General features: G+C 38.2%; 1 protein-coding gene across 2 annotated transcripts in view; it reads left to right on the forward strand.

Moving 5' to 3' along the window:
- The window catches only part of LOC105205478 (lon protease homolog, mitochondrial), a 62,979-nt gene that overhangs the window by 2,838 nt on the left and 35,775 nt on the right, over window positions 1-24,366 (forward strand). For both annotated transcript variants that reach the window (XM_026139758.2, XM_026139759.2), the window contains exon 2: window positions 8,712-8,939. In XM_026139758.2, the coding sequence (XP_025995543.1) occupies window positions 8,712-8,939 (228 nt within the window). The remainder of the gene's footprint in view (window positions 1-8,711; window positions 8,940-24,366) is intronic.

Here is a 24,366-nt window from a genome sequence, read left to right on the forward strand (position 1 = left end):
TCATCACACTCTCACATCCGATGTTTTACCAAAAATATTTTGACAAGATTATCAATATATTGCTAATAGATGGATATCCCATCAAAATTATTTTTGACAATATCAAAAAAGGCTTTTTAATCAATTTTTTAATAATAAGACTGACAATAACAAAACCGAACTTAACAACAAAAAATATATTTTACTATTCCATATGTTGACGGCATATTTGACAAGTTTAAATATTTTTTTCAAAAATAATTTTACGACAAGCATGGCTTATACAGGCCTTAACAGATTGAATAAGTTTATTAGAGCACAAAAAGATAAACTACCATGAGAGTTACACTTTAATATAGTATAGGAAACCAATTGCAAGGAGTGCTTCATACGTTGGACAGACAGAGAAACTTCTAAAAACTAGAATTTTTACACAGAAATCACATTAACAAAAACACGGTCCAGACATCTGTCATTACAGACCACAGAATATCTTTGTCTCATGACTTTAATTGGGATGAAGTTGAAATATTGATCGAAGAGACGACTTTAAGTAAAAGACTAATATTTGAAATGATTTTCATTGGTAAGCAAAAACGAGCGTTGAATTTGTAAACAAACACCGACTTATTAGATCCGATATGCATGTCTTTGTTTACTAACAAGGGAACTATCAGGTGTCCGGCACCGATTTGATTCTCCTGAAATATGTTATTAAACACGAAAATTTAAGAAACCTGTAGTTTTTTATATCGGCGGAATCTCATGTTTAGTCAGTGAAACACTCTTTGAAAGAAAACGGTATTTTTCTTTCGGGGCGAATATTGTCGAAAATAGAAGAGACAGAAAAAAAATTTTTTTTTAAGTTGTACGGTTTAAAGAGTACCTTAAAGTTGTAGAGAAAAAAAATTTTTGTTTTGTTTAACAAAATACTCTCATCACCCAAAGTTTTTTTTTTTAAAGAGTAACATCAAATTTGGCCCATTTCTTGGACCTCGAATAACAAACTTTTTTTTATGCCAAATAGTATTATATAATGGAACATTAATTCCAGAGAAATTTTAAAATGCACATAAGCGCGGTTTCGGAGATATAAAAGATTAAAAGTGATGATTTCTCATAACACAGGGCGCCGTTTTTAGATTTCTTTTCTGTTAGAATAAAAGTTACTATTTCCCATGTTTGCGCGTTGAACACAAATCTGATAAGCAAATTGCTCTATCACGTCAGAATTATTAGAAAAGTGTCAAAAATGATAATTTTTACTTCATCATGGCGTTAAGAATGAATCGAGCCAATTTTTGATCCCCTGTTCTGAAGTGAAGCGTATTCCAATCAAAGCGTTCTGCATCGATCGAAACAAATGGTAGTCGGAAGGGGCAAGGTCTGGGCTATAAGGCAGGTGAACCAAAACTTTCCATCCGCTATTTTCAAAACAGTTTTTAATCGAAACAACAACATGAGGCCGAGCATTGTCATGGTGAAATATTATGGACTCGTGTCTGGTCGCATATTCTGGACGTTTTTCGGCTATAGCTCGCTTTAAACGGATTAATTGTTGCCTGTAGAAGTCTCCCGTGATGGTTTGATCAGGTTTTAGCAGCTTATAGTGGATGACACCCTACTATTCCCACAAAATACTGAGCATTACCTTGGGAGCATGGATATTCGGCTTTGGCGTTGATGTTCCCGGTTGACCAGGCTTTACATACGATTTTTTGCGCTTCGGGTTGTCGTAGTGAATGCATTTTTTGTCCCTGGTAATGATTCGATGCAGGAAAGACTTCTTTTTATACCGTTCAAGCAACATTTTGGACATGCAAAATTGTCGTCCGATATCTCTTGGTTTCAATTCGTAGGGGACCCAATTTTATTGCTTTTGGATGTATCCCGCGGCTTTGAATCGTTTTGAAATAGTTTGTTGAGTAACTTTTAATGTTTTTGCTCTTCTTTCTTGCGTTTGACACGAATCTTGATCGAGTAATGTTTCTAATTCTTCATCTTCAAACTCTTTTGGTTGACTCAAACATCCTTTGTCTTCAACCTTAAAATCACCATTTTTAAATTTTTGAAACCATTCTCTGCAAGATTTATCCGATGGTGCAGATTCACCATACATTTCTACAAGCATTTGATGCGCTTCAGCTGCACTTTTTTTCTAATTGAAACAGAAAATCAAAACTTCCCGAAAATGGTGCTTATTTGGAACGAAATTCGACATTTTTAACGCAGTAAAAATTAAACTTGTTGTGCAAAACTCAAAGGCTTGTAAACAATATTTGGTTGACAGATGTTGACACTTTACGATACAGCAAAAATCAGCTGTCGCCGTCAACTATTTATAGCACCGAAAGCCATCTTATGAAAACGGACCGAACTAAGTTGTACCTCCGGAACTGCGCTTATGCTTATCTTAAAATCTCTCTGGGATTAATGTTTCATTATATAGTACTATTTGGCATAAAAAAAGTTGAAATTTGAGATCCAAGAAATGACCTAAAAAACAAGTCTTTTTGGTGTTACTCTTTTTCAAAGTTTTTTTCAACCAATTTAAAAGTGTTTTTTTTTTAATCCAACCATATATGATACAATTTGAAAAAGACAAAAACTTTAGATAGTGGGGGTATTTTGTTAAAAAAAATTTTTTTTCTGTACAACTTTCTACTGAAACTTGAACGATTACATTTGTCAGAGTGTTATTTAACAGATTCTAGACTCAAAGTAATGAAATATTTATTATTTAGGACGTGATTTATTAAAATCTAATGCACTGCATAATCGATGGAAGAAAAAAAGTGGTTGTAATATGGCTATCCATAAAAATAATTTTAAAAAATTAGTTTAGTTTAGACGTAAAAGAAACACAGTACCCTATTACAAAATTATATATTTGTAATTTTTTATTAGTTAGAATTTTTCTGATTTAGAACTTTCCTGCGTTTAGAAGCTTTAGAAATACCATTAAAAATTTCATTAATAATATTATTTTATCCTTATTTAACATTAAAGTACAAGCTGATGATGCATAAAATGATGTTTAATGTTTCTAAACACCGCTCTTTAGAATGATAATCGATTTATCGAAGAAATATTTCGATATAAAAATTTTGCTTAAGAAACCATATTAACAAAATGTTATTGTTTTAATTTTGTATAACTCGAAATGTATACGGACGAATAAAAAGTTAAATAACGAAAAAACACTGGAGTGTATGTACCTTCGTGTGATAATACACTCAAGTTTAAGGATAATGAGGAAGTGTATGTAATTAAAGATTAAAAGTCTAGTGAAAAAGTTTAGAAGTGCTCAAAAGTAAAAATGCTTTATAACAATTGTCAGTCATTATGTATTGGCATATTAGCATCACTAAAAAACGGCGGGTTACTAAACGAATAACTCCATAAACAATTGTTAGAATACGTCACTTAATAACGGAAAAAATAGGTAAAATGGTAGCCATATTGTTGATAATAACTATAATACTCTCTTCTCCTCTACTCTTTAAACCGTACAACTTTTGATCAAAAAATTTGTTTTTATCTCTTCTATTTTTGACAATATTTGCCCCGAAAGAGAAATATCGTTTTTTTTTTCAAAGGTTGTTTTACCCCTTAAACATGAGCTTTTGCCAATATAAAAAAATACGGATCTCTTAGATTTCCGTGTTTAACAACATATTTCAAGGAAAATTAAATTGGCGCCCGTGACAGTTCCCTTATAAGAAGTAATGCTGCCAACTTTATTCTTGACCTTTCTTGTACAATATTATTTTGTTCCGTACCGTTCAATTTGCGCTTCTCATCGCATATCAGATTGTAAGTCTCAATTAATTGCGGTTATACATGGTTTGTCCGGAAAATAATGAGAATGATTCTGGAGCAATACTTTTATGGAAATCAGGTTCAAATATCCTTAATAGTTTTTAAAGTAGTCCTCTTGAGAGTCTATACACCGCGTCCAACGTTGCTGCCACATAACAGCGCTGGAATTCTTCAACACTGTTCAAGATTCTCGTCACAGCCGCTTGGATGTTTTCAATGAATAGATGATCCCAAAATGATTTTCTTTTAGAACAGATTTGATGCGAGGAAACAAAAAAAAGTTGCACGGGGCCATGTCTGGGCTGTAGGGTGGTTGTGCGTTAGAATGTTATTAGTAGCCAAAAACTCCTTCACCGTTAACGCAGTGTGGCTCGACGTGTTGTCATGATGAAGAATCCAGGTGTGTTGGATTTCTGAGCGGATGCGCGCGACTCTTTTTTTCAAACGATTGAGTACCTGGATGTAAAATACTGCGTTTACTGTTTGTCCGATCGGTATAAACTTCTTGTGAACGATTCTTCTATAGTAAAAAAAAAACAATGATCACATTTTTTATTTTTGACTTGCTCATTTACGCCTTTTTTATCACTGTGAAGCAGGCGTATGCCACTCGGAACTCTGCCTTTTTGTTTCCGAGTTGTACTCAAATACCCAAATTTCATCGCCGGTTATTACTAGCTGAAGAAAATTGAGTTTACTTATCAAACGATCAGTCAATTCGCGTGAAAACGAGACACGAATTTGTTTTTGATTAGTGGTCAAAACTTTGGGAACAAATTTTGCACAAATTTTTCTTATGTGCAGATTCTCAGAAATAATTTTATGCATATGTTACCGCTAAAGCTCGAAAGCCTAGTTAATGTGAACATTACCTAGCTAATCTGCAGATTAACTAATTTGCTCCGTTAATGTGCGGAATCAAGAGCTTTTCGCATTTTAACTAGGTAATGTGCACATTAACGGTTTCCGTATCGTTAAGGTTCAAACATTTGTTTCTCTCATTTCCTTTCTCTACTCTTTCCCCCTTTCCCTCCACTTTAGTTTGGTTTTGCCAGCGTCTTGTCGTCGCCGATTGTTTTTATTTCTCATAATTTACGCCGGCTGTTAGTGCGTAGCATTAGTTTCTGCCTGTTAACACGTGAATTTGTGTGTAATTTTTTTAAGTCAGATAAATTTATTTCCTAGTATGCAAGCAAGCACTGAATTGGATATCCAAAAATAAATAAATAACCACCAAAAATATTTATTTTTACTTTAACGAGTGCCTAGTAAGTAATGTGCAAATAACCTAGATAATTTGCAGATTACCTAGATAATCTGAGAAATGAAACAATTTTTGGTACATTAACGGATCACCTTAGTTAATCTGCACAATACCTAGATAATCTGCGGAATAACTGATTTCTGCACTTTAGCGGTAACACATATTTGTTTTAGGCAGTTTAACAATATTGGCGATTATTCCGATACTGAGACGTCGATTTGAGTCGTCTTTCAACTTCTGTCACACGTCGCATATTTTGGTCCGATATCATCGTTAAGGGATGTTCAGAACGTTGTTTGTCTTCGACGTTTTCGCGTTCATCCTTGAAGGCTTTATGCCATTGGAAAACTTAAGCAGAGGACAGAACTTCTTTTGTGTAGGCTTATCGTAACATTTCAAGTCTGTTCCGAGTCTGTTTTTTTAAATTTTACACAAAACTTTATCGCGTACCGTTGTTCAAGTGTACGTTGCATTTTGATGCGTGACGCATCAATGAAACAGCACTTTATTTAAATAGCGATCTACTCCGCGCAAACTCAGAGACGGCTTACTCCGGTTTAACTGTTTACCCGACATCCCCCACCACCCGCCCAAGTCGACACATTCGTCTCTCAACGCCTCTGGCGGTCGAGAAAAAATCATTCTCATTATTTTCCGGACAAATCATATATTAAAAGATCTAGTGTTTTTTCAAAGTTCAAATAATTACAGTGATTGTCTGAGATGGACAAACATCCCGTGAAAAAAGGACAACCAGTATACGAGAGAATTAAAGAATTTAACTAATTGTATGTAATACGTTGTTCAATCCTATCAATAACTTCTTAACCTGTTTCTTTGTATTTTCGACTCATAGATTTTACCGAAACTTTTGTCACACTGAGGATGATCCAAATCATTGAGATTGGAACGTTTGCTTGTAAAATTTAATGAAGAATACACGAATTCACACTCGAAGACCTTGTGTTTGGCTCTTAATTGGCACTTAGCATTATTTAATTCTATTTTTATTTAGCAACACATGTATATAGATCAATATATGAAGACACAATTAAATCTAAATATTATTTGGTAATAATTGGATCTTTATGCTAATATTTCTGACATTTTTATAGATTATTTATTTAATTTTTTATTAAAAATTAAATTATTTTAACCCTTGAACACATCGATTTCATAAAATACGTAAACATATTTTCCGATCTGGGAAACTTTTTTAATTTTGAAAACCTACAACTTTGGTTTTAACTTTTAAACACATAAGTAGGTCTGAGAGACTTCATATGAAGTTTCGAACGTTTGCTGTGAAGACGGAATGAGATAAAAGGGCTTGAACGTAAAAAAAGTTTGAAATCTCTTTTGAGTGACATGGTTAATCAACTTTTTTGGTCAACTAGAATTTGAATGGCGTGGCAGCAAAATTTTGTTAGGGTCAATGCGACTCATATAGTGTGTGAGTGAAACTTTTTTGTGAGTACTCTTATGTAAAAAAGAAACTGGACAAAACACGTTCAAACAGGTCTGTACGCGTATGCTACTGTATTTAAAGTTAAAATATTATAGTGCCGTGAAGAAAGAGGATTTCTGCGTAGGGTCCGAAATATATTATGAAACACATCAATTTTCAATTTTAACACACCTTAAGTTTATCAAAAATACCTCATATTTGTCTTGTTACGTAAATATATTTTTAATAGAAATTTCACTGACATAATTTTTTTTAAAGTATGACTCTTTAGCTTTAAAACGTCGTATTATAAAGTCTTTAAAAGTTTTTTGTTGCAAAAATATGATTTAAAAAGAAAATTGGATTTTTAAACACCCTAAAATACCTCATATTCTTCTTATTATATAATTATACTTTTTAAAAAGAATGATAATACCATTTTTTTTTCTTTTAGTATGACTTTTTAGTTTTAAACGCCATATTTGAAAATCCCTAAAAGTTTTTTGTTACGGAGATATGATTTTTTAAAGGAAAAGTGGATTTTTGAACAATTTCTAATTTTTGCTTAATGGTTTTTCTTTTATAACTTAACATTAAATCATTTTTTGGCAATGCCGGTTATGCAATCACATTTTTAAGGTTTGAAGCTTTCATGAAAGAAAAGATTGTTGAAAAATGTTGATTGGAACCAAAGTTTTAACTTCTCAAAGTTGAAAAAGTCTCCCAGATCCGAAAATGTGTACGTATTTTACGGGATCGGTGTGTTTAAGGGTTATATATCTTTGGAAAACATGTGCTTTTTATGTAAAAAGCACTTAATTCAAGTGTATTAATTTTTGAATTTTATAAATTAATAATATGAGTAGGTGCTGGCTTAACGTTAAGCTGGCACTCCCACCTTCAATCTGATTTTCTGCTATATTGCTTGAGCACAAAAATTAAAAACAGGGTACATAATTAGCACATAAGAAGCACTTAATTTTGGCGAAAGTACCATTTCGATTTTTTGTGGTGAGGGTGCTAACTTAATACACATTAAAATATGAATATATTTTTGAGTGTCTAAAAATCTACTTTTTTTCAAATCATATCTTTGCAACAAAAAACTTTTAAGGACTTTACAATACGGCGTTTTAAAGCTAAAGAGTCATACTTTAAAAAAAATTATGTCAATGTCATTTCTACTCAAAAATATATTTGTGTAACAAGGCGAATACATTCGGATACATTCCGGATCCTGCACAGAAGTCCTCATTTTCACGGCACTATACAGTATTTTAACTTTAGACAGTATATGCGAGTAACATACACGAAAGAACCTGTTTGATCATATATTGTTGGATTTTTTTATGTAAGATTACTCACAAAAAAGTTTTACTCACACACAATGGTGGTGTCACAGATCCCAATACAACTCTGCTGCCGTGCTATTTCAGTTGACCAATAAAGTTGATCAACCATGTCAATTAAAACAGACTTCAAACTTTTTTACACTCTGGTCCGAATCTCCTATCTCATTCCGTCTTCACACAGCAAGCGTTGTATTGGGGAAACTCTTTGTATTGGGTATCTCTGACCCTTATGTGTTTAAGGGTTAAAACGCAATGAAAGAAATTTTTATTTTTATTTATAAGTACTTTAAGTGTTCAAGATAATTTATGCAATGTTTTATAAAGATTTCGAATTTAGTTTTGTAAATAAACAAATTTTGTTTACGAAACGACTAATCTTTTCATCGTACAATGAAATTTTGTATAAATCATTTTGAATACTTAAAGTACTTTTTATCTATGTAAAATACTTTTTATCGTTATTTTTTAATTACATTTTCATCAGAATACATTTTTATTTCTTGAAATAATTTTTAAATAATTTTATTAAATAATTTTAATTTAGTTATGAAATTGACGCCAAATTTTTTATATTATTTTCAAACACAGTGTAGAACGTTTTGTAATTTTAAAATAATTTCATTATTTTGAAAAAATGTGTAATCTTTAATACATCCGTAATAAATTTCCTCTTTTTATAACTTATTTGTTTTGTATTTTGATTCAAATTGTTTGTCTCTATCTTCTCTATATTTTTACCATTATTCTATCTGTTATTATAAATTTTATATTTTATAAAATAACTGTCATAAAATATATTGCATCTAGGCTATTTCTGAAAGTATAATTTTTTCTTTTATGTGTTTAGTGATGGCAATGGAGAACAATCTGCAGATTATCCTGCCTCTTTGCCTGCGACTGTAGTAGTGCCTGAAGTGTGGCCTCACGTACCAGTCATTGCTATTAATAGAAATCCAGTATTTCCTAGATTTATTAAACTAATTGAGATTAGCAATCCAGTTCTGATAGATTTGATACGTAGAAAGATTAAGCTAAATCAGCCTTATGTAGGAGTCTTCTTGAAGAAAGCCGAAGAGTAAGTTTCTTTCAAGTAATTCTCTAGTATTAACCCTTACTCCCTATTGAACTCGTATCTAAACAAAATTTCCCACGTCGCGTACTCCGATACAGTACGTGTTGCACGCGCTTGAAAAACTCCACTTAAAAAATTTTGTTGGGTAACAGATTTGTGTTTAGCATGCAAAAGTCTACAAAAATCACTTACAATTAGTCACATTATATCCACAGGACAAATATTTTCTCAGGTTAATGTAATTGATATGTGCATATTCTATTAATGTCCAATCTCTAGTAATGATAATAAAATGTCTTTATAGGTCGATCTTACATAAAGACTTTTTATTGTATGAATAAATGATAATTGACATTTTGACAATTTTGATATTTGACACATCAATATCGACATAATTATTAAACTATTATGTGCAAATATTATCTGATTTTATATTAAATATGTTGTAGATAAACAGAATTACTTTCTTAATAAAACTCTCATTACGTATTTTTATAATAATTTTATTATTACAAAAGGCATTTGGTTCAGGGGAGCACATTGTTATTTTTCTTACTCTGGGGTATCGCCTAGTGCCCCAGTGGCATCGTTGAGACGCTGCTCATGTGTATGTATGTGATATAAATGTGTGTGCATATCCGCAGTTTATGAGTTCGTGTCCGTGGGTTCGCTAAACTCAAACGACTGTGCGGATCAGTCGTCTCTGCGAAAAAAACATTCATAATACACTATGGATAATGCTAATAGCGGCGGTACTAAGCCTCATAACTTTGAAAATATTTAAGAAAAATAAACTTTGTTGTATTAACGTGCGTACCTGTGCACTTGTTATAAGTGCCCCGCATTTCAGGATACTCCTACGATCTCGCATAAATGAATATATGTTGTTTCATTATTTGTATGAACTTTATTTGTGCCGTTATAAAGGAGTAGCTTACAGTCGTGCGTTACTCTTCCTGTCTCTATAACAATCTAACTTTGTGTTGCTTTCCCTCGCTCGCGCTACTCACACGCCCTCTCGATCAACTACCAGACACATTTTACGTACGAACATTTGTTGTAGTGTTTTGAAAAACTCGTGAATATCAGCTATTAGATGCTGGAATCAAAAATAAAGTATTTCATAAAAAAAATCCATTTAATCTTGACCTGACCTGAGTGACATCCCCCACAGTCAAATTAGTATCATTACTAAATAGACCATTTTATGCCTTATAATTTTTATTTGAAACATTTTCAAAAATACTTAATTTTGAAAATAATTAAGGAGTCCAGGATTTCTTATACATATACAGAGTGTTGAAAAAAAGGGTCACATATTTTGATAGCATTCAGTATTGATCAAAATAAGAAGAAAAGGTCTAATAATATGGATTCTAAGACTAATATTTTTAAAGATGCAAATTATTTTGTTATTTGAGCTCTTTGTCATTTTTTTTATTAGTTGTGTCATCTTTAGAATATAATAAACAAAGGAGTAGGCTTGTAGTATCTATTACAAACTAAACATAAATACCCGGAGAGAGAAACGAAGATAGAATGCGTGATTTGAAAGAGTGCGTGATTCTCTAAAACGTAGGGCTGAAACATGCGTGAGAGTGAATGGCAATCACATAGAGCAACTTCTCTAATGCCGAGTAAGCATTAAAATTTTTTGTTTTTTGTAAAAAAAGAGTTTTTATTTTGTTATCATACATTCAGTTTCTTTACTTCAGTTTTTTTTATGGAAGATAAATGATTGCATTTTATATTAAAATAAAAATTGTTTTTTATCTCTTTTTGTTTATTTTTTAATTTTTAAGGCACCTAGAAAAAAGATATCCTTATTGTACTTTATTCTCCTCTACTCCTTTGTTTATTTTAAAGATGACTAATAAGAAAATGACAAAAAGCTCAAATAACAAAATAGCTTGTATCTTTGAAGATATTAGTCTTAGGATCAATTAGACCTTTTCTTCTTGTTTTGATCAATACTACCTGCTATCAAAATATGTAACCCTTTTTTTCAACACCCTGTATACAGGGTGTTCCTAACCAATGTATACAGATTATCACGATGAGATAGAAAGGATCGAGATAAATCAAAAAGTCTAATACCATTTTGCGATATTTGCAATAATTTTTGAGTAACAAAATATTAAAGTCAGCCGAATCAGAGTGCGCAGAGAGACAAGCGGTTGCTCACCTGAGCCGTAGGACCGCCCACCGCGGCCCGACTGTAGGCGACGGTAAGTGGCGAGAAGAAGAATAGCTTGGCACCGCACCGTTCCCTCATGCCCCCGCATCGCGCCGAGGCTCGCGGTATTACGGCTTAGGTGGGCGACCGCTTGTCTCTCCGCGCGTCCTTATTCGTTTGACTTTAATATTTTATTACTCGAAAATTATTGCAAATATTGCAAAATGGTATTAGATTTTTTGATTTATCTTGAACCGTTCTACCTTATCGTAATAAACTGTATACATTGATCTGGGACATTCTCTATACACGCATGCACACACGCGCGCGCGCACATGCGCGCGCACACACACACACACACACACACACACGCGCGCGCACGATACGAAAAAATGTTTTAAACAAAAGTTGTATGGCTTGGAGGAAGGGCACAAGACGGTTTGACTTTCGTCACCGAAGTCAGGTCAAGGTCACATTAATTTTTTTTTTAAATAGATATACAATTGGTTTGCAATAAAATTGTCTTTAATTTTTATTTATGGAAGCACTTAAATGTGAAAGAAATAACAGAGTTGATGTGTATATGTTTGTGTGTGTGCGTGCGTGCGTGCGCACACACACACGCACACATATCTGTTCACGCACCGGCAGAAGTGGTGTTTCTCCGCGCTGCTCGGCTGCCGCACACACGCGAAGCCGCGCTCGTATGTTTCGTGGCAGCGCGGCGGAAGTCGGGATGTGGGCAGACAGTAGTGGGAAGCATTTCAATAGCGCATTTTCCTCGCTTAACGCTGGGTCGAGAGAGAAGACACGAATCGACGTGCTGGAGAACTTGACAGAAATGGTGTCCTTTGCTATGCGCCTATACGAGCGGTATACGGGATACCATGGTTGGTTGCGCGGTTTTAATTTTTAATTGCATAAAGAAATTTACTCAGATACGAAGATTGGTTTGAAAATAATGTAAATAGAATTACAAGTTTTAATAATAAATTAAAGTTATGTCATCACGGCAATACAGCTTCAATTTATGGGACTGTTTATGTCGAGGCTATGATAATGTCGATAATAATCTAACGTCTCGATAATAATTTATTATTTTAATAAGTAATTGTTTAAAGAGATTTACAAGTTTTATTAATTAATTAAAATTATGTTTTGACATAAAGTAATAATCTCATGAATTGAAGCTGTATTATCGTGATGACATAACTTTAATTTATTATTAAAAATTGTAATTTTTTTTACATTATTTTTTAAACTAATCTTTGTATCTGAGTAAATTTTTTTATGCAATTAAATATTAAAACAGTGCGCGATCAACCGTGGTATCCCGTATAGGCGCATAGCAAGAGACACCATTTCTGCCGAGTTTTTCCAGCACGTCAATTCATGTCTTTTCTCTCGACCCAGCGTCGAACGAGGAAGATGCGCTATTAAAACGCCCCCCACTACTGTCTGCCCGCACCCCAACCTCCGCCACGTTGCCACGTACGTGCGCGGTTTTGCGTGTTGCGGCAGCCGAGCGTCAACGCAGAGGGGCACCATTTCTGCCGGTGCGTGTACACAGAGTGTCACAAAATATTCACTTATGCTCTCGTAGGTTGATAAAGCAATTAAAATTGAGAAGAAAAATCCTTTACCATTTTTTAAAATTTATAATAGTTACCGAGATCAAATTTAATATAGTTGGCTAATGAGCACGTACTTTCCCTACCCATTGCAAACGGGGACCGCTCGTCCGTCGCCAAACCATAGGCAGCCGCGACAAGCGGCGCGGTGAGAAGGGAAAAGCAGTAATGGCCGTCTTATCCGCCTCACTGCGCCGTCTGCCGCGGCTGTCTATTGTTTGGCGACCGATGCAGACGGGCGGTCGCCGCGTGCGGTGGGTACGGAAAGTATATGCTCATTTGCTGACTATATTAATTTTTATTTTGGTAACTATTACGAATTTTGAAAAATGGCAAAAGACTTTTTTTCTCAGTTTTACTTGCTCTATCAACCTACGAGAGCTAAGTGAATATTAGGTGTAATAAAAAAAGATCTATTATTTTTCTAATGGAAATTGTCGAGTCCGACCGTCATGTAAGCACTGTTTTGATTACCCAGGAGCTAAACATTGCACAAAAAACTGTTTGGAACCACTTGAATAAGACTGGACAAAAAAAAAGCTTGATGTATGGGTGCCACACGAGTTAACGTAAAAAGCCTCATGGACCGAATTTCCATTTTAGCAGCGAATCGCTGTTGAATCACAACAAAATCGACCCATTTCTGAAGCGGATGGTTACTGGTAATGAAAAGTGAGTCACTTACGACAACGTTAAGCGAAAACGGTCGTGGTCGAATCGCAGTGAGCCGACGCAAACGGTCACCAAGCCAGGATTGACAGTCAGGAAAGTTTTACTCTGTGTTTGGTGAGATTGGCAAGGAATCATCTACTATGAGTTGCTCCTCTACGGCCAAACTCTTAATTTGAACCTGTACTGTCAACAATTGGACCGTCTGAAGAAAGCAATCGCCCAGAAGCGGCCAGCTTTGGCCAATAGGAGAGGAATTGTGTTCCATCAGGACAATGCCAGGCCACACACATCGATAGTAACTCGCCAAAAGCTCCAGGAGCTTGGTTGGGAGGTTCTTATGCATCCACCTTATAGTCCTGGCACTAAGTGATTACCACCTGTTCTTGTCTATGGAGAATGATTTTGCTGGTGAAAAATTTGCCTCAAGAGAAGCTTGTGAAAATCAACTGTCTCAGTTTTTTGCCAATAGGGACGAGGGTTTCTATGAGAGAGGCATAATGAAATTACCTTCAAAATGGCAACAAGTTATCAAACAAAACATATTTGACCTAAATTGGATCATTTTAACTATGCTAAATAAAGCCTTCAATTTAATGCAAAAATAATGGGTTTCTTTTTACTATACCTAATATTTTGTGACATCCTATACACACACGCACGCACGCACACACACACACACACGATGTTCAGTATTGGTTATCCCTACGTTTTACCACAAGAGGCGATGTACCGACTGCACTTGTAATTTGCTAAACGCTCCTTAGATGTCAGCTACTTCAGTTGAGCGCACGAACGCGCTTCGAGCAGGACCGAGTGACACGTGCAGACCTCTGATCAATATTTTTTTCAGATTTTTTTTTGTATAATTTCTCACAATGTTTTTATCATTTGTTATGAAACATAAAATCTAAAGAAATTAAAAGTATTTTTTTTTAAATTGTGAGATGAGAAATCTCAGAATATTTCAGAATTTATTAGGAGTACAAATTGAAAACCGCCGTTTTCCAATAGATGGCGCCAGCGGTAAATGCTGGCGCCAAACGTTAGATCAAAAATTTTAAATGTAAGGTTGGGCATCTGGCAACAATTCCTTATCATTGCAGTTGTGAATTTTTATCGGCGTTATATATTTTTTTGTGATCGAAAATGTCGAAATTTGTGCCCAATAAACGTCATTTGCGGGAAGTTTTGCTTTTTGCCTTCAATACGAAAAAATCTGCGGCTGAGGCGCGTCGAATGATTGTAAAAACTTATGGTGAGGCTTCCATTAGTGAAAGAACGTGTCGAAAATGGTTCCAACGCTTCAAAAGTGGTGATTTTGGCGTAGAAGACAAGGAGCGTCCCGGACAGGTGAAAAAGTTTGAAGACGCACAATTGGAAACATACTGAATGAAGATTCATCTCAAACGCAATAGGAGCTTGCAGATTCATTGGGCGTGACTCAACAAGCTATTTCACATCGTTTGAAAACCATGAGAATGATTCAAAAGCATGGACACTGGGTGCCATACGAATTAAAGCCGAGAGACGTCGAACGGCGTTTTTTCGCGTGCGAACAGCTGCTCCAACGGCAAAAACGGAAGGGTTTTCTGCATCGTATTGTAACCGGCGATGAAAAGTGGATCCATTATGATAATCCAAAGCGAAAAAAATCGTGAGGCTACCGCAGCCATGCATCAACATCGACGGCCAAGCCAAACATCCATGGCTCGAAGCTCATGCTGTGTATTTGGTGGGACCAGCTCGGCGTGATTTATTATGAGCTGTTGCAACCGGGTGAAACCATCACAGGAGCTTGCTACCGAACACAACTAATGCGTTTGAGCCGAGCATTGCAAGAAAAACGGCCACAATACGAGCAAAGACACGAAAAAGTGATGTTGCTGCACGACAACGCTCGGCCACATGTTGCTCAGGTCGTTAAAACCTATCTGGAAACATTGAAATGGGACGTCTTACCTCATCCGCCGTATTCTCCTGATATCACCCCTTCAGATTACCACTTGTTCCGATCAATGGCGCATGGCCTGGCTGAGCAGCACTTCCATTATTACGAAGAGGCCAAAAACTGGGTCGATTCGTGGATCGCCGCAAAAGACGAGCAGTTTTTTCGACGCGGGATTCGTATGCTGCCCGAAAGGTGGGAGAAAGTAATGGCCAGCGATGGACAATACTTTCAAGAATAAGTATGTAACCATTTTTCAACAATCAATCCTCAAATTTTGACAAAAAGCGGCGGTTTTCAATTTGTACTCCTAATACATGTATGAAAAGTTTTAAGAGAAGACGCAGAGTTTCTAAGCATTTCCGAAAAATGTTCCAATTCGTATAAAAATTATGAGAAAAACTTTAATCAAGGAGATTTTGGAAAAAATACTATAAAATATGAAAAATATTTTCTTACATTTTTTCCAACGAAAAATAAAAAAATTATAACTTCTTAGAACGATTCCATGATTATGAGAAATTTTTTATATTTTATCATATTTTTTCCCGAAATCTCCCTGGTTAAAGTTTTTCTCAGAATTTTTATACGAATTGAAATATTTTTAGGAAATACTTATTATAGAAACTCTGTGTCTTTTCTTAGAACTTTTTAGACGTGTGAATTCTGAAATATTCTAAGATTTTTCATCTCACAATTTTTAAAAAATAATTCTAGCTTTTTCAAATGTTTCACAAAAAATTTATAAAAATGTGAGAAATTATACAAAAAAATCTGAAAAAAATATTGACCAGAAGCCTACACATGTCACTCGGTTCTATTCAAAGCGCATTTGCGCGTTCAACCGAAGTAGCTGACAAAAAGCGTTTAGCAAATTACAAGTGCAGTCGGTAAGTTCCCTCTTGCGATAAAACGTGGGAACAAACATTAATGAACACCCGGTATATACAAACATACAGGGTGTACGGAAAGTACGGAAACTCCTAAATGTTTCCGTTCTTTTGCATTTTACAAGAAAATGTTCCAGACAAAAGTTGTAGGGTTACAAAAGATCTATTTATTGATTTTATCAGTTTGACCTTGGATGGCGTCGTCAAGGTCAGATCGAAATCACATTAAACTTTTTTAAATGAAACACCCTATTTTTGATTCTAGAATCTAATAGCTGCTGTCAAGAGCTTTCTAAAACATTATAAACAAGTTTATTTTTGTTAAGTACTTTCCGAGTTATGACACTTGAAAGTTACAGTACACTGTAGCTTTTAAGCCTCACAACTCGGAAAGTACTTAACAAAAATGAACTTGTTTATAGTATTTTGAAAAGCTCTTTACACCAGCTATTAGATTCTGGAATCAAAAATAAGGAGTTCCATTTAAAAAAGTTGTGATGTTGATTTGACCTTGGCGATGCCATCTAAAGATAAACTGATAAGATTAGTAAATAGATCTTTTAAAACCCTAAAACTTTCGTCTAAAACATTTTCTTGTATTGAGTGTACAACTTAATTTGGCCCGTTTTTTTTTTGCTTGAAAAACGCATTTATTTGAACGATAAAATGGATTAATACCTTATTTAAACTATTATCCATCGCTAGCCACTACTTTTTTCTATCTTTCTGGCAATATATGGATTCCATCACGGAAGAAGCGTTTATCTTTTGAAGCCAAGAATAAATTGATTCCATTTTTGGATACCCTGTTCTGAAGTGAAACGTATTCCAATCAAAGCGTTTTGCATCGATCGAAACAAATGGTAGTCGGAAGGGGCAAGGTCTGGGCTATAAGGCGGGTGAACCAAAACTTCCCATCCGCTATTTTCAAAATACTTTTTAACCGAAACAACAACATGAGGCCGTTGTCATGGTGAAATATTATGGACTCGTGTCTGGTCGCATATTCTGAACGTTTTTCGGCTATAGCTCGCTTTAAACGGATCAATTGTTGCCTGTAGAAGTCTCCCGTGATGGTTTGACCAGGTTTTAGCAGCTCATAGTAGAGCACATCTTTCTGATCTCACTAAATCCAGAGCATTACCTTGGCACCATGGATATTCGGCTTCGGCGTTGATGTTCCCGATTCGCCAGGTTTTACATACGATTTTTTGCGTTTTGGGCCATAGTGAATCCATTTTTTATTCCCGGTAATGATTCGATGCAGTAAAGACTTGTTTTTGTACCGTTCAAACAACATTTTAAACATGCAAAATTGTCGTTTGATATCTCTCGGTTTCAATTTGTATGGGACCCAATTTCATTGCTTTTGGATGTATCTTGCGGCTTTGAGTCGAGCTATTTAGCTTGTTGAGTAACTTCCAATGTTTTTGCAAGCTCTTCTTACGTTTGACACGAATCTTGATCGAGTAATGTTTCTAATTCTTTATCTTCAAACTTTTTTGGTTGACTTAAACGCCCTTTGTCTTCATCCTTAAAATCACCATTTTTAAATTGTCGAAACCATTTTCTGCAAGATTTATCGGATGCTGCAGATTCACCATACACTTCTACAAGCATTTGATGCGCTTCAGCTGCACTTTTCTTCCAATTGAAACAGAAAATCAAAACTTCCCGCAAATGGTGCTTATTTGGAACGAAACTCAACATTTTCAACGTAGTAAAAGTGAAACTTGTTGTGCAAAACTCAAAGGCTTGTAACAATATTTGGTTGACAGATGTTGACACTTCACGATACAGCAAAAATCACGTGTCGCCGTCAACCATTTATAGCACTTAGAGCCATCTTTTAAAAACGGACCGAACTAAGTTGTATACCCAATAAAATGTAAGGAAACAGAAATATTTAGGAGTTTCCACACTTTTCGTACATCCTATATACGCACATGCGCGCGCGCACGCACACACACACACACACACACACACACATTTTTGGGGTAATTTTATAATTTCATCCGTGTAGAACTTTTGTGGTTTATCGGCGAAAAACTTTTTCAAGTGATTTTCGGCAGCTCTTTTGTACCGAACAATGCAATTACTTTATTATTAGTACAAGTATTTTGATCCGACAGAATAATACGGCAACGACAGACTCGCACGAAACGTGTACGCTCGGCGCCGGCAGAACTGAGAGTAACGGCTCTCCATCTTGCTCTGGAAACGAACGTCTCTGCAGGCGCGTTGCTTCATCAAATCGGAGCATTACGTCATCTTTGATGAATGCGCACGCTGTCCTTTAACCGTGTGCGCCCGAATGGTTGCTGTACGGTGGCGCCATCGGCTATCACTACCGTGCTTCTTACAACATAAAAGCTTATTAAAATTAGACGCAGACACTAATGAACGTTTCCTTGTTAGTTGAACAAAATTGCATTAAATAACATTAATTTTTAAAGTGTCAGATAATACAAATTGTTGCAATAAAATGCGTCGTATTGTTCCCTACACTGCTGTTTCCGTTTAAATCAGAGAAAGAAAGGATCAACGGTCGCTCCGGTTACCTTCTACTCAAGGACCATAATATAAACATCTTCGATCATTCTCTTCGCGCCGAAAGCGGCCCTCTCTCCTTTCTTTCTCTACCAATTCCAATCATTCACCTGCGAATTCTCCGAAAAGGGGGGACCGGGGTTTTCCGGCCGGTTGCCGGGCCTTTTCACGAACGCTCAGATTCGTTTCTGACCGAGAGGCGATCACACTGAATTAGCATAATATAAGTACATATTACTCAAGGAGATCAGAAGTTCTTTACTCATTTCCATTCCTCTCGACGCGAGCCTTTACTAAGGCTGTACTAGCCAACATAACGAATTAATAAACAACCCAGGATAAATTCGCAAATCCAACATCAAATTAGTCCTTCGAGCCGGATTGTTGTCGAGAGAGGACTCAAGCCGATAACGTGCATTGCCTTACAGTCACGCTAATTAGCCAACGTCTGATTGAGACGCAGAAACGATCTCAGCACCAGAAGCGTGATGGCGAGTTACGAGGAGATTTTTGCGAAGCAAAGTAAATTAATAAATTCCATTGCCAACGCCATCACAAACTTCAAAAAGCTGGGTCAAACAAGAATGACCTACGCTGCCGCAACAAGCCGACTTGAACGAGTGAAGGAAGCATTCCGAGAAGTTCGAGACCACGACGCCAAGCTCCATGTCCTGGCCACTGAGGAGCAACGGAGCACCCACGCTTATTTCAAGGAGAAGCAGTTCGATAGCTGCGAGATTCAGATGGACGCTGCCCTCGATTATTTCACGGAGATGATCAAGCCGATGACACACAATTCAACGATGGATCTCTCTCACGCAAGTAATGACATTCCGACAGCACCACGTCCGATTTTTCGCCTACCAAGGATCGACCTCCCCACGTTTGATGGTTCGTTCGAGCGCTGGGAAACATTTCGCGATCGGTTTAAATCCATGATTATCAATGATCCGAGTTTAACTAATGTCGAGCGATTGCCTTACTTATGTTCGAGCGTTTCCGGATCCGCCGGGAACGCTTTAAGCCACTTGACCGTGACCGATGCGAACTTTGACGTCGCCTGGCGCATCTTATCGGCGCGATATGAGAACAAACGTCGACTTGTAAATTCACATTTAGAATCGCTCTGGGCGTTGCCCGCAGCCGTGCACGAATCCTCGAAAGATTTACAAACGTTACTCGACTCTGCGGATATGTCGATACATGCGTTGAAAAACCTTGGCTGTCCAGTAGATACATGGGATGATGTCCTTGTGTTCCTAGTGTCGCAACGGTTAGATAAGACAACACGAAAGGCGTGGAAACTCAAATTAGAACAATCAAAAGAGCCTCCGTCGTATTCTGACCTTCACGTGTTTTTAGAATCACGGATTTGCGCCTTTGAAATTTTTGCGCCAAGAAAAGCGAGCAGTGCCACCGATACTGCCGCGTCAAAGGCGAAAGCCGTGAAATCAATATCCTCGCATGCGACGTCAGTAAAATTTTAATGTTCCGTTTACAAGGGAGATCATCCCTTATATCAATGCTCACAATTTTTGTCTTATACTCCGGAGCGTCGATTCGAATTCATAAAAACAAACAAACGATGTTATAATTGCCTTGCCTCAAATCATACTCTTAAAGAATGTAAGAATCCGTGCCATTGTCGTGAGTGCCGACAAAAACATAATACGCTTCTTCATTTAGCGAAATCGGCGGAATCACCGTGCGAGGAAACGGCGAATGCGACAGAGCCTACCCAAATAAATACAGTCGACAGGACTGTTTCGCTTTCCATTACAATGCCCGTTAGGACTAAACGAGCCGCTGTTCTAACAATCGCGCGTGTTCGCGTACATTCCCCGCACGTTTGCAGTCGCGCGGGCATTAATCGATACAGGTTCGGTCGTTAACATAATATCCGAAAATCTAGCGCAACTCCTACGTCTTCCGAGAATGAAGGACCGCGTCAACGTTTCGGGCATCGGCAAACGGAAATCCGCGGCGCATCATGCCGCAAATATGATGATTAGTCCTGCAACGAGCAACGAGCCCGCGTACTCAATTAACGCAATCATTTTGCCATCATTGTCGGATTATGCTCCCGTTAAGGTGCCGTCGAGTGCGCCACTAACACACCTTCAAAACCTTCCGCTAGCCGATACCGATTTCTTAAGTTCCGATCCCATCGAGATTGTCCTCTGTTCGGACATTTACGCAGCGATACTTCGGGACGGAATAAAGAGGGGCGCTCCCGACGAACCGATAGCCCAGAACACGTCGCTCGGGTGGATCCTGGCCGGACCGCCAGCGAGATCGAGTTCATTTAACACCGTTCACGTACATCAAGTTGCGATTGTGGACGATCTAAACACCACGCTCCGCAGATTCTGGGAGATCGAAGACCTTCCGTCTGGCCACTTCCCTATTCAGGAAGAGCAGCAATGCGAACAACACTTCCTCTCTACGCACTACCGCGACGACGACGGCCAATATATTGTTCGTCTGCCATTCCGCGACGGTCCTCCACGCAACCTCGGAGATTCTAAACGCTCGGCGCTCGCGAGCCTGCACCGTCTTGAGCGATTCCAGCAGGATCTCTCGACCGCAGAAGAGTATTCCGCTTTCCTCGCGGAGTACGAGAATTTAAACCATATGAGAAAATTAACTCTTAACGACTTAACACAACGCGCTCCTCAGTATTACATTCCACATCATGCCGTAATTCGCGAAAACAGCGATACAACACGACTTTGAGTTGTGTTTAATGCCTCTTGTCGAACCGCTAACAATACATCGTTAAATGATTCTCTTCTGATCGGCGCGAAGCTGCACAACAAACCGATTTACCCAACATAATCATGCAATGGCGGCAATATAAGTACGTGCTTGCAGCCGACATTGCAAAAATGTATAGACAGATTCGAGTCGATCCGCGCGATGCTGAATATCAGTGCATTCTATGGCGGTCCTCCACCACAGCTCCCGTCGATACCTATCAACTTCTCACCTCTCTTACTTACGGTACTGCTGCCGCTCCTTTCCTCGCAATCCGCGTGTTTACAACAGTTGGCTCGCGACGAAGGAGCTCAATTTCCGCTTGCCGTGCCAGTAATCAATCATCAAACGTCGACGATTGCACGTTTGATGCCGACGAGATTAAGCTTGCAAAAAACACACGGGATCAATTGATTTTACTGTTGTTAAAGGGTTGCTTTTGTTTGCGTAAATGGGCGAGTAATTGCTCCGAGCTTCTCCGCGACCTTGATCCGTCAGATCATGGAATCGTTTGCGACAAAAGCTTGCAAGACGACGACACGATTAAAATACTCGGCATCGCGTGGAATCCGGACCGAGACGTGTTTACCTTCCAAGTGTCCACGACAACTTCCATAGCCACTACGAAAAGGGAAATCTTGTCCGTTGTTTCCAAGCTTTTCGACCCACTCGGCTGGGTCGCGCCAATAATTATTACCGCAAAGATTTTCCTCCAACGATTATGGTCAATCAAATGTGATTGGGACAACGCTGTCCCTTCTGACCTCGCTACCGAATGGGAGAGATTCCAGACTCGATTACCATTAATAGAAAAGATCGTCATTCCGCGATGGACGCATCATCACCCGAGTTGCAGCAATATAGAGCTACACGGGTTCGCCGACGCATCAACAAAAGCTTATGCCGCCGCCTTGTATTTACGTGTTGTTTCGTCTGACGGAAAGATCACAACTTCGTTAATTATTGCGAAGTCGAAAGTGGCTCCACTCAAGGTTATTAGTGTGCCGCGTCTCGAGCTTTGCGCCGCGCTCCTGTTATCGCAACTCGTGGCGTTCGCCCGATCGGCATTACATTTATCACAAGTTACTTGTCAATGTTGGACGGATTCAATGATTGTCTTAGCTTGGCTTAGCGACACCCCGTCGCGATGGAAAACGTTCGTCGCGAACCGGGTGTCCAAAATCCAACAATTACTTCCTGAAGTCAAATGGAGACACGTACCCACCCACGAAAATCCCGCAGATTGCGCTTCCCGTGGCATGGATCCCGGAAATCTCTAAAATTATTCCCTCTGGTGGACCGGTCCTGAATGGCTCCAAAAATCAAACGAGAGCTGGCCAGACGGGCCGGCTCCAAATGCCGAAAGCCATGATGTCGAGCGTCCATAACTGTGTGCGCAACTTGTCACCTCGAACCGTGGAATCTCGACTCGCGATTTTCGTCCTGGACGAGATTGCTGCGAGTCACCGCGTATATACTACGCTTTATACAAAACTCGAAACCCGCGCGCGGGGGACGCGGTGCTCTCCCCGAGCACCGCATCATCACACGACTCGATTGCGCTGCGCTCCGACGAGATTTACGCCGCGAGAGTGTTCTGGCTCAAATACATTCAATCGAATTCGTTTCCTGACGAATTGTCGAGGCTTCGGAAGAATGAATCTGTATCAAAATCTAGCCCATTAGCGCCGTTCGTACCATATTTCGATTCCGACGGTCTCTTGCGAGTTCGAGGACGCCTAGAAAATTCAAATTTTTCCAGTGACGCCAAACATCCTATTATTTTGAAAGCCCACTCGCTCGTCGACCTAATCAGTAACGACATACATAAGAAAGCATTCCATGCCGGTCTGCAATTAACTCTTGCGACTTTACGACAACAGTATTGGCTGCTTCGCGCGCGATCCACTGTTCGTTCTGTGCTCTACCGATGCGTCTCTTGCACACGCGAGAATGCGCGTGTTCCAGAGCAACTAATGGGCGAGTTACCCGATTTTCGCATTAATAAAACATCGCGCCCCTTTATACACACGGGCGTCGACTACGCGGGGCCGTTGCTCGTTCGAACTTCCAAGGGTCGTGGGTACAAATCTCATAAATCTTATATTGCAGTGTTCATCTGTATGACCACAAAAGCCCTGCATATCGAACTCGTGTCCGATTACTCTACGGCTACCTTCTTAGCAGCGTATCAACATTTTATAGCGCGCCGAGGAGCTCCAAGCTCCCTTTATTCAGATAACGGCACAACGTTCCGCGGTGCCGATCGGGAACTAACCGCCTCCTTCCAAACTACCACGCGGGATCCAAATTTTCAAAATTATATAGCTTGTGAAGGTGCAAAGTGGCATTTTCTTCCACCGTCAGCACCACATTTCGGTGGTCTTTGGGAAGCGGCGGTTAAAAGCATCAAATATCATATTAAGCGTTCAATCGGATCGCATACATTGACATTCGAAGAACTTACGACATTGTTATGCCGCATCGAACTATTTTTAAATTCACGACCGATTGCCGCTGCGTCCGATTCCATCGATGATTATGCTCCTATCACCCCCGATCATTTCTTGATCGGTACGAGCCTGACCGCGAGTCCTGAGGCAAGCGTACTTGACCTCTCAGAGCAACGTTTGTCTCACTGGCAACTAATACAGAAATTAAACGAAGAAATCTGGCGAGCATGGAGAAATAATTATCTTCATACTCTACAACAACGGCCGAAATGGCGTAGCGTACAGCAGTTAGCTAAACAAGGACGATTAGTCCTGTTACGTGATCCTCTCGCGCCTCCGAGCAAGTGGAAACTTGG

The sequence above is a fragment of the Solenopsis invicta genome, chromosome 14, assembly GCF_016802725.1.
Source record: "Solenopsis invicta isolate M01_SB chromosome 14, UNIL_Sinv_3.0, whole genome shotgun sequence".
NCBI classification, from domain to species: domain Eukaryota; kingdom Metazoa; phylum Arthropoda; class Insecta; order Hymenoptera; family Formicidae; genus Solenopsis; species Solenopsis invicta.